Source organism: Malania oleifera, chromosome 9 (genome assembly GCF_029873635.1).
Source record: "Malania oleifera isolate guangnan ecotype guangnan chromosome 9, ASM2987363v1, whole genome shotgun sequence".
In the NCBI taxonomy this organism is placed as follows: Eukaryota; Viridiplantae; Streptophyta; class Magnoliopsida; order Santalales; family Ximeniaceae; genus Malania; species Malania oleifera.
In genome coordinates, this window is record NC_080425.1 from 93,754,068 (window position 1) to 93,766,499 (window position 12,432).

At 38.5% G+C, this 12,432-nt stretch overlaps 1 protein-coding gene across 1 annotated transcript in view; it reads left to right on the forward strand.

Annotated features, from left to right (window-relative positions):
• The first annotated feature begins 253 nt into the window (after positions 1-253).
• The window catches only part of LOC131163585 (serine carboxypeptidase-like 40), a 36,070-nt gene continuing 23,891 nt past the window's right edge, over positions 254-12,432 (forward strand). Inside the window, exons 1-3 of the mRNA XM_058120175.1 lie at positions 254-632; positions 2,194-2,298; positions 2,411-2,691. Of these exons, the coding sequence (XP_057976158.1) occupies positions 254-632; positions 2,194-2,298; positions 2,411-2,691 (765 nt within the window). The remainder of the gene's footprint in view (positions 633-2,193; positions 2,299-2,410; positions 2,692-12,432) is intronic.

A 12,432-nucleotide genomic window follows, 5' to 3' on the forward strand; every position in this document is an offset into this window, starting at 1 on the left:
TGAAACAAGATCGTATGACGATAAAACCAATACGTTCTGCATCAGCAACCACAAAACAAAAGTATGATACATCATGTGGGGTTATTTGGAAATTTGCTTTAAAGGTGATTTTAAAATGTCCAATATTTTGAGCATTTATTCAAATAGTGGCTCATCTACCAATTTATAAATCATCTAGTTGAATTAGTTTGATTCATTACTTTTTTCTATTTTCCATTATTGAGAGTCTAAAGAAATAATTGAGGGAAAAATAATGGAGAAAGAAGTCAGTTTTTGGTGTTTCTTATTAGTTCTTTTTGTCTTATGCCTTGTACCTCAAAATTATGGAAAGAGGTTAGGAATTGCACTTGACCATCTCTATAAGGCCAAGTTGTGGGAAAACTCCGTCATCGACACTAGCAACTTTAAGCCAGTTGAATATATTGTGAAGAATGATGTCAATGCTCCTCTTAAGCAAGAATCGAAGGAGCAAGAGAGAATTTCGCAATTGCCTGGACAGCCCTCAGTCGGTTTTAATCAATATAGTGGCTACGTTACAATTGATGAGAAAGCTGGGCGCGCACTTTTTTATTATTTTGCTGAAGCGGAATACTCTAAGGAGTCTTTGCCTCTTCTTCTATGGCTTAATGGAGGTTATTTATTTAAGATTTCAATTCTATTTTTTTTTTTTTCATGTATACACACACACACATATATGTATGTGTGTATATAAAATTTAGATTGATATAAACTCTAGTTATTTTGAGTTTAAAGTGGTAAACTTTTTTTTCAAAAAAGAAAAATAGAATTATATGCATTCAAATTGATATGGTCTGATAGTATGATCCATCCTCGCTTCATCTAGTCTTCTTAGCCACTGTGTGAAGTAGGTTTAGTTGGAGTCATTGAATCTAAATATTATGTTATTTCTATTGTTTGCCAACTTTCTTCTGTATGTGTGTGAGATAGAGTTTCAACGATAAGAATAAATGTGTCTATAAAGATAAGGAGTATTGTGGAATTTGCATTTAAGGGCGAAAATGTTTAATAATCTTGGAATGAATATCTTGTTGAATCAGCAATAAAAAGATCTTGAGTTTTGTTTGTGGTTTTTCATCACCAATTAAAAGATTTATCAAATAAAATTACTTTATAGAATTTTAAACCATTAAGAGTCCACACTCTGTTAAAAATATATTTCTCATTTAATAAGGTGTATGTATATGCGCACACAATTAGTATTGAATAATTGCCGCCATAAATTTATCTTTAAACTATCCAGATTAACAAAAATTTTTGAAGTGTACATCAAATACTTATTCGAGACATTTTTCTTGATCCATCCTAATCTTAGAAACAATTCTTGTTAGTATATCAAGAGACATTTTTCACTCCACGTACTAAAATGCTTCACTATAAACAAGACATGTTCTTTCTTATTCATTTAATTAATCTTTTGTTTATTTATGTAATAAGATTTTCTTTTTCTTTTTCTTTTTCTTTTTCTTTTTCTTTTTTTTCTTTTTCTTGTTATTCATGAGCCAACTTAACTATCTCAATTTTTTATACATCATCTAAAAGAAAACTCTATAAACAAATTAAATTAAAAATAATTATAATAAAAATTATAAAACTTTCATTTGTAAGTAGTACAAATATAAATAGGATAAATTTGTTACATAAGGGTTATAAGTTATAACGTAAATTTACCTTGCCAAGTGATCTATCCCCTCCTACAGCCATGAATTTGTGTCAAAAATTATAATTGGGGTCCTTATCACCCTTTTGTAAGGCCTAAATGTGCAAACAACTGAAAAAGCAATTATGCTTTGGTAATTATATTGTTAGAATAAATAATTTGTTTTTACTATAATTATAATATAGCCCGTAAAAAATTAGCATCAACAATATATATAACAATGTAAAAATAAGTTCCGCTATAATATATTGACTAGTGGGATTTTAAAAGAAATACATGCCTTCTGAGATGGATAAAAGGTTATGTGCAATAATACAAGTATAAGATTATCCAATCAGTTTATATAGGGCAGATCGTGATGAGATATTCATAAACCGAAATACCTAATAAGTAATCGATGCCTATACGTGACATTTATTATGGTAATTCTTCTTCATAATAAATCAAATTAAAGTATTATTGCAGGTTTATATACTAATTCTTATTTATAAAAATATACTTCAATCTTTTTTCAGGTCCTGGTTGTTCCTCTCTTGGCTATGGAGCTATGCAGGAAGTTGGACCATTTCGAGTTCAAAGTAATGGAACACTTAGCATTAATAAATTTGCTTGGAATCAAGGTTTATATTTTTTTTTATTTTTTCAAATTTGAAAAGGATCTTCTCCTTCCGTAAACATGCATTTTTTTTTAGTATCAAAATCTACTAATTAAATCATTTTCAATTTTCGCAGTTGCTAATGTCTTGTTCTTGGAGACTCCTGCTGGAGTGGGATTTTCATACTCAAACAAATCATCTGAGAATGTAGTGGGTGGAGATGGAAGAACAGCGGTAGATAATTATATTTTTTTGGTGAATTGGTTCAATAAATTTCCTGAATATAAGGACAGAGCTTTCTATATTGCTGGTGAGAGCTATGCAGGCCATTATGTGCCACAATTAGCACAAACAATTCTACACCAAAATAGTAAAAAGACAGCTAATCCGTCCACTATTAACCTTAAAGGAATAATGGTAAGGATTGACTCTCTCTCTCTCTCTCTCTCTCTCTCTCTCTCTCTCTCTCTCTCTCACACACACACACACACACACACTCATATTCTTGAATTTTGGGTGATTTTCAGTTAAGTATTATCAATTTAAGTAAAAAATTTCTAAAATTATTCAAAATTCAAGATATGATTGGGTGTCTAAAAGAGCAATTACACTGAGGATTTGCTCCTCTATGTTGTCCATGTACCTCTCTTTTAAAAATATGGAATATGTAACAACTAATGCACATAAGCCATGTTCGCATTCCGGACTTTACCTGATCAGTGAGACCTAGGGGGAAGACGCTGATCCGTAGGTTTGGTGCAGCACCAAGGGGTCCGAAAGGCTTGTTGGTGGCTGAAGTTCCTTGATAATGAAGGTGTCCAAATAAATGTAGATTTACTAGTTTTAATAGCCTAAAACTAAAGCAAACACCATTAGCTATATCTAGGAGTTTACTTAAGCTTCTACCTAAGTTTTAGGTGAATTCTATATTTCAAGCCTTAATATATACATACACTATACATGTACACACACAAGTCTTAATAACGTGGTACTGTAAACTAGGTCCTGAAACTTCCTAACCCAAAAATTGTGGAGTGATGCAAAAGCCATTTTTCATGAAATAAAAATAAGTTTTTAGAAGATTGAGCTTTGAAATTTGATCTAATCATACTTGTCGTGGCAATTAAATTGTTTCATCTTTTTATGTTCTATTTTTTTTTTTTTTTTTACCTTGCCTCCTTTTTTTCATGATTGGATGACATTTGCTTGTTAAATTTTTTTTTATTTTTTTGAAAATATGGGTAAAAAATTTCTTCATCTAGAGTGACATGGCGCCAAGCAAAGGGGTATTAGGGTTTTTTGGGATAATCTTTATTTTCTCTTTTTTTTTTTTTTTGTGTGAAAATCTTATGTCACTTTTAAGCTTACATCTACATTTCTTATAGGCTGTGTGATGGGGTTCATCCAATAGGGAGGATGGGCAAATCTATTAGTATGGAGAGTCTTGCCTTTGATGTTACAACTTAAAGTCATGCTTCTTAAATACAGTTTATTTATTATTATTATTATTTTTTTTGACATGTTGGAGTATATAATTTTTAAATATTTGTATTTGAGGCATAATTTTAAACTTGAAAAATTTTAAATTTATGTGGCTTGGTGATTTTTTTTTTCTTATATTCTATTTTTTAATATATATGTAAAATAGAATATAATATGTTTAGTGGATGTAAAAGCTCATTTTGCATATTTGAGTTATGTTTATTTATATTTTAATTTGATCAAAATTTGAACGATGTTTATAAAAAAAAAATACTTTAGTTGATTGCATTCTTTCAATCCATTCCGGCTTTCAGTATCCTGCATTAACTTTTGTTTTTGCAAGACATTTTCTTTTTGAACTGAGTTCTTACAACTTTTCATATTGCACTTAAAAAACTTTGAGCCAAAAAATACAAAGTCATTCTGTTCATCTGAAGTTCCTTTCACCAATCTCCTATGCTTTTCTGAAAATCTTGCATCCGAAGCCACGAAAACCATCTTGATGTTCATATGAGCCAAAATGTACAAAATCGTTCCATTCATCTTCCATTGGGTATTCAAAAAAAATCCATTTGCCTATTACAATTGGATCATGGGCTGGGCTTTATTCCTCTGTGTGCTTGCAAAAAGACGATGGGCTTTGACCCTGATCCATTTGCCCATTATAGTTGGGTTGCTTTCTGAGGCCTAGTTTGAGAGCCCCCGCCAATGCGCCGTCCACCAACTCTGGGCCTACATGCATACCAATCGACACGTGGTCACTATCATTTGCAGCTAGGAATGGCAAAACGGATTAGCGGGTCGAGTTTGAAAGGGTCATAAATGGGTAGAGGTTGAACGGGTTTAGATTCAGGTTGAACTCTTCATTAACAGATGACTAGCATATAAACTCAAACTTGCCCATTAAATAAGCGAGTCATAAATGGGATGGGTTTTATTCCTCTATGTTCTTGCAAAAAGATGATGGGCTTTGACCATGATCCATTTGCCCATTACAACTGGGTTGCCTTTTGATGGTCAGGCCTAGTTTGAGAGCCCGCCAATGCACCGTCCACAAACTTTGGGCCTGCATGCATACCAACCAACACGTGATCACTATCATTTGCAACTAGGAGTTGCAAAACGGATTAGTGGGTCGAATTTGAAAAGATCATAAATAGGTAGAGGTTGAACGGGTTTAGATTCAGGTTGAACCGTTCATTAATAGATGACTAGAATATAAACTCAAATTCGCTCATTTAATAAGCAAGTCATAAATGTGTATAAAAATCCGTTTAAAAATATAATTTAATTTTTTTAAAAACATTTCATATAAAGTGACGTAATTTTTTTAAAAATAATAATAATAATACTTTTTATTTTATTTGTTAATACTTTTAAAAAAACATAAAATATAAAAAATAATATATCTCTTTAATTTATATATATATATATATATATATATATCGGGTTCAAATTAACTTTTTTCTTGCATTAAAGATCGACTGGTCCCGATGCATTCAAGGATGGGACGCACTCCTTTCACCACAACCTAGTGGGCTCGCAGGTTGCATGCGTGCATCCACGCGCCGTCTTCCTCTCTCCTTGTCCCCTATGCTGAGCAATTCAATATCCTTGTTTTCTGCCTTAAGATTGATTCCTTTTCTTTCCAGCAGACATCTTTTAAGAAACCTTGTTCTTCTGTCTCTGTTGAAATTATCTAGCATAATAAAGATACCTGATTCAGCGGAATTGATTTTGCATTCCCTTTCTATGGGAAAATCTTCTTCCAATGTTGCTTGCAAACAGAATTTTCCTGCTTCCACCTATTTCTGATGGGTGGAGAGGTACACTCAGTCACTGGATGTGACTAAAACTCAGTGAGGATAAATATGAAACAAATATATTTCAATCTGGAAAATAATACAGAGGAATTTAAAAACAAAATCTCTCGCTCACTCACTGGCTTTCCACTCTCAACACACCACACATTTACAATGCACACACACTCACCTATTTATAGCAATTACAGAAAACAAATAATCAACAATGGTGGCTAGTTTGGTAAGGTTGGTGGCCAAATTTTGCTTAACTTCAATGGAGGTGGGCTGCCGATTGATGAAGCTTCTGCAGTCAAATTTTTGCTGCCACCATCCCACTGTTCTCAAGTTTAATCTTCAACATCCCCCCTTAAACTTGACTCTCCTAACTTTGTCATTCCGAGCATTGTCTTCAGTCTTACAAAAATATCATGTTTGAGTGGCTTTGTGAAAATGTCAGCAATCTGATCATACGTTCTGCAAGATATCAATTCCACTTCTTTATTTTTGACATGCTCCCTGATAAAATGATACCGAGTATCAATATGTTTACTTCTTTCATGGTAAACTGGATTTTTCGCAAGTGCAATCGCTGATCGGTTGTCGATGTAAACTTCTGTGGGGTTATCTTCAAGAAATCCCAGATACTTCAGTACATTCCTAATCCATATTCCATGACAAAGAGTCGAGCTGGCAGCAACATACTCAGCTTCACATGATGACAACGTTACGATGGGTTGCTTCTTTGAAGACCATGTAAACGCTGTATCTCCCATGAAAAATGTGAATCCAGTCGTGCTTTTTCTTTCATCAAGATCTCTTCCCCAATCGCTATCTGAATAGCCAATAAGTCTGCAATTACCTCTTGATGAATAAAACATACCATCAGTGATGGTACCTTTGACATATCGGAGTATTCTTTTCACTGCATTCAGGTGGGACTGGTCAGGAGTCTCCATGTACCTGCTGACAAGTCCAACTCCAGAGAGTATATCTGGTCTGGTGCACGTCAAATACCTCAAGCTTCCAACCAGACTCTTAAAATATGTGGGGTCAACATCTCCTTGCTCATTCTTTCTCAACTCTAATCCCATTTCAACTGGAGTTGTCACTGGTTTGCATTTGTCCATCCCAAACTTCTTCAATACTTCTTTTGCATAGTGGCTTTGGGAGATGAAAATTCCTTTCTCGCTTTGCACGACTTCTATGCCAAGGAAGTGAGCCATCTGGCCAATATCCGTCATTTCGAATTCTTTGACCATGCTCCTTTTGAAAGCGGCAAACATCTCTAGATTGTTGCCGGTGAAGATCAGATCATCAACATATAGGCAGGCTATCAGCATGCTTCCATCTGTCTCCATCTTTATATATATCGCATGCTCGTAGGGACACTTCTCAAATCCATTCTTCTGGAAGTAGTCATCAATCCTCATGTTCCACGCACGAGGTGCTTGCTTCAAACCATAGAGTGTTTTCTTCAACTTGTACACTCTGTCTCCTTTGCCCTTCATTACATATCCAGGTGGTTGATCGATATAAATCTCTTCTTCTAGAAAACCATTCAAAAATGCTGATTTCATGTCCAGCTGGTAAATTTTCCATCCATTTTGTGCTGAAAGTGAAATAAGTAATCTGATGGTTTCAAGTCTGGCAATCGGGGCAAAGATTTCTCCATAATCAATCCCTTCTTTTTGCTTGTAGCCTTTGGCGACAAGTCTTGCTTTGTATCTCTGAACTTCTCCTTGAGCATTCTTTTTGGTCTTGTAGACCCATTTAACACCAATGGTTTTGCGGCCCTTCGGGAGATTTTTCAACTCCCAAGTTTTGTTCTTCTTGATGGATTGAATCTCCTCATCCATCGCTTTTCTCCATTTGTCTTCTTCGTTAGCTTCCTCAAAGCTAACCGGGTCGCTGGTTAACAATAGACAGTAAAGAGTAACATACTCTTCAATTGGTTCTGTAGTTTCATACAGGTCGGCTAGATTTCAAGCTCCTCTAGGTCTCATGTCTGAGATTTCACGCTCTATTGGTGATGGAGCTTCATTCCTCTATGGTGAACCATGTGGAGGTGTCTGCAGCTCAGGAACTTGTGGCTCAATAGCCACTTCTCTTGTCTGTGTAGGTTCTTCTACTTCAAGTGTCAATTCCGCATCTTTGGAACATTCAACCTGGTCCCATTTCCAGGATTCATTTTCTTCAAAGATGACATCCCGGCTGTGAAAGACTTTCTTGTTGATGGGATTGTAGAGTCGATATCCCATGGTGCTGTCACCGTATCCTACAAGGATACACTTATCTCCTTTATCATCCAGCTTTGTCCTTCTTGCTTCTGGGATCTTGGCATAGGCTATGGAGCCAAACACCCTCAGATGACTCACACTGGGCTTGTGAGTACTCCAGGCTTCATATGGTGTCTTTGTGTCAAGGCTCTTCGTAGGACACCTATTGAGCAGATAGATTGCACATAACACTGCTTCTGCCCAAAAACTCTTGGGCACATTCTTATCCTTTAACATGCTTCTAGCCATGTTAAGGATTGTGCGGTTCTTCCTTTCGGCTACACCATTCAACTGGGGAGTGTATGATGGTGTGAACTGTTTCTGAATTCTTTGTTGTCTAAGGAATCCCAGGAAAGCTTCGTCTTTGTACTCTCCTCCTTGGTCTGACCGAAGTGACTTAATGCGGAAGCCACTTTGTTTCTCCACAAGAGTTTTGAACTCTTTGAACTTATCGAATACCTCTAACTTCCTTTTCAAGAAGTAGACCCAGGTCTTCCTGCTGTAGTCGTCGATGAAGGTGAGGAAGTATCGATTCTGTCCATTCGAAAATGGTCTTAGTGGACCACACACATTTGTGTGTATTAGCTGGAGCGGCATGGTTGATCTCCAGTCGGCTTGCTTTCCAAAGCTGTTTCTATGTTGCTTGCTCAAAATACAGCTTTCACATATCACATTTGGATGATGAATATTGGGTAAGCCCTTCACCATCTTCTTGCTTCCTAATTGCTTCAAACTTTCAAAGTTTAGATGCCCATACCTTAGATGTCATAGCCAGTCTTTGTCTTTGATGATAACGCTCAAACACCTTGGCGTATCATGTTGGATGGCAAGCGGAAACATTCAATTCTTTGCCATTTGAACTCGAGTAACAAGCTTTCCTCGAGCATCTATTATCACCATCTGCTTATCACTGAGGCTAATTCGATAGTCTCTCTCCATGAGCTGTCCGAGACTAAGTATATTAGTCTTCATGGCTGGCACATAGTAGACGTTGGAAATGTAAGCAAGATCTCCAGACTTTTGTTTGATCAAAACATCTCCTCTCCCTTGGACTGGGATTTTGGAATTATCGCCGAAAGAGATCTCCCCCTGAACTTTCTCATTAAGTTCAAAGAATAAGTTCTTTCTGCTAGTCATATGGTTGCTAGCTCTAGAATCAAGGTACCAAACGCTTTGGTCCTGGGGAGTTGAATTGTGTGCCATCAGCATCAACGACTCTCCATCTGCATGATCAGTTTCAGCAAGGTTGGCCTCCTCGCTAACCTTTTCTTATTGTTGCCCCCAACATTCATTGCTATAGTGTCCATACTTGTGACAATTGTAGCATTGAATGTTTCTTTTGTCTACATTCGATCGATTATTGTATCCTCCTCTTCTTCCTTGTCCTCTGCCTTGTGGGACATAGCTCTATTGATTTCATCCTCCTCTAGTGGGACCTCTTCTGCCTCTGCCACCTCCTCTGGAATCAAAATTTCCAGAATTTCTTCCACGAGATCCTCGGTCTCGTCCTCTTCCTTGCTGTGACGTCCCCCCTTTGTCGTATCTATCTGTAGTGAGGGACAACTTCGTTTGGAGAGCTTGCTCCAGTGCTTTATCATCACTTCTTCTATTGACTTTTTGCTTATGGGCTTGGAGTGAGCCCACAAGTTCTTCTACAGACATTGTTTCCAAGTCTTTTGTTTCCTCTAGGGTCACAGCTATATAATTATATTTTGGATCTAAAAATAGCAAAATTTTCTCACAAATTCTCTCATCATTGAGAGTCTCTCCATTTCTTCTCATTTGATTTGATACTACCATTACTCGTGTATAGTAGTCTACAATGGATTCAGTAGACTTCATTTTGAGAGATTCGAATTCACCTCACAATGTCTGAAGATGAATCTTTTTTACTTTATCTGCACCTTTGTGTGTTCGATGGAGAGAGTCCCAGACTTCTTTGGTTGTCTTTGCGGAGGCGATGATTTCAAACGTGGTCTCATCAAGGCCTTATAAGATTATGGATTTCGCCTTACAATCTTTCTTTCGATCGGCTCGCAAGATCGTTCTTTGAGCATCGGGCATAACTGCTTCGACTTCTTTTGATGGACTTTCTCTGTACCCATCTTCAACGATATCCATGACATCCTGAGAACCTAGAAGGGCTCTCATTTGAATCGACCAGTTGTCATAATTCTCTCAGGTCAATTTTGGAATGACCGATTGGATAGTACCGTTAGCCATCGAATTTAGTATATAAAAACAGAGAGATGGGGGCTGATTTTGGTAAATCTAATGCCACCAATGTATTCAGAAGATCGAAAAACCTTAGGAACCGGTTTTGTTTTGTAAAGAACCGGTTTAAAAATTACTGAACCGGCTACAGGAAAATTCTGGTGAATTTTTAAACTAACCGGTTTAACTTAACGGCCGTTTAACAGCGTTAATTTTCCCGTTATGCCACGTGGCGTTCTCTGCTCGCGCCGCGTGTCCGCTGCTGGGAGGCGGGTCGGATGCGGGTCGAGTCTCGGGCACGGATCCGGGTTGCAGGTTGCTGAGCCAGGTTGCGGGTCGCTATCCGGGTCGGATCTCGCCAATCGGGCGAAGAAGATGCGTGCGGGAGCATGAGGCTAGTGTCGCCGTCTGAAGGAGTCTTCGTCGGCGCGTGCGGCGCGTGGAAAGAGCGCTGTCTTCGTGGGAGGCTCGTGGGAGCTCGTGTATACTCTCCCGGTGTCCGTTTGAGACGTAGTTTCCACTGTTGGAATCGTCTCGAGTCGAATTGCACAATGGAAGACTCAATTTGGGATTTGGAGTAACTTCAAAACTGAGAAGAAAATTGAATTTCTCGTTCGCCTATGTTTGGCAAATTCCAGCGTACGTGGACGCTCTGATACCACTGATGGGTGGAGAGGTACACTCAGTCACTGGATGTGACTGAAACTCAGTGAGGATAAATATGAAACAAATATATTTCAATCTGGAAAATAATACAAAGGAATTTAAAAACAAAATCTCTCGCTCACTCACTGGCTTTCCACTCTCAACACACCACACATTTACAATGCACACACACACACTCACCTATTTATAACAATTACAGAAAACAAATAATCAACAATGGTGGCTAGTTTTGTAAGGTTGGTGGCCAAATTTTGCTTAACTTCAATGGAGGTGGGCTGCTGGTTGATGAAGCTTCTGCAGTCAAATTTTTGCTGCCACCGTCCCACTGTTCTCAAGTTTAATCTTCAACAGTTTCCAAGTTGCCCTTACTTTCTCGTAGCCTACACCGGCACCACCGTCACTTTCTTTTGCCATTTTCTGATGGGCCAAGCAAGCCAATTACAAGCTTGCAATGTATGATCCATTTGAATCTGTATATAGAATGTTCCCTTACACTTAACCTCTTCAGTAACCTTCATATGTCATCGTCCCCATTTTTTTGTTAATCTGGTAGCAGTAAGTCCGATCTTCCCAAACCTTTTCTGCATGCTCCCTTAGAACTTTGTTTTGTCCCACTTCTTCCAAACTCTGACATAGCCATGACATTGGCTCCTTTGCAAAGAACAATGATCTACTGAAAAATTGTTACCCCTCACTTTGATACAGAGGTATTGATGGATCCATACCCAGTCAAAGCAAACGGCTGCTGCTCCTTCAACATCTTCGGCGCCGACTGCTCCTCCGTCACCCTTTACTGCTCCACCTACGTTGCCGGCCATGCTGACATTTAGCCACTGGCCGTTGAATTTTTTGCTCCCCCTTGTGTATATATATATACACGTGTGTGTGGAGTTGTGTATGATGAGAGTGTGGTGTGTTGCAGCGTGCATAAGAGTGCAAAGTTTGAGAGAGTGTGTTGCAGTGTAAGCTGCGTGAAGTAGAGAGATTGTGTAGAGAGAGAGAGATGTAAGAGTTAAGTAATTGTATCCCCCTCCTCCTCTGTATTTTTTCCAGTACATAGTAATCTCTCGCTCCCTTGGACGTAGGCCAGATTTTGGCCGAACCACGTAACTCTGGTGCCAATATTTGTGTGTGTGCTTTGTTTATTTTTCTCCATTAATTACTTGATCTGTAAAACCCTAACAAAGTGGTATTAGAGAGTATTGTTGGAGTAGAATTTCAGATCGGAGAAAATTCCCAGATTTTTTAGCCTCTATCCAGTAGCTCAAAATTTAATTTTGAGGCTACCATCAAACTCCACTCGTCGAGACGAAGCAAACGGTGTCAACCGGAGCTCCAAACGATTTCAAAAAATGCTGCACGCGCCTACACGCGCCGCCAATGTCAAGGCGACGTTTCCACGCTCCCACACGCACCTCCACGCACCGACTATTGATCGGGAAGCATCGTCACGCTTGTTCACGCGCCGGCGAAGGTCCGGCGCACATTCGCAGGAAGAAGACGTTGACGTCAGCAGCCACATAATCGTTGAGTCAGCGCCGCATCAACCAACGCCAGGCCACGTCAGCCGCACAGTCAGCGAGCCACTTCAGCGCCGCGTCAGCAGCACAGTCAGCGGCCACGTCAGTCGGGACCCGCGACCAGTTAGCGACACGTGGCGCCTAGTCAGCAACCCGGGCAGTGCCACGTCAGCACTGGGACCCGCAGTGGGCCCCTAT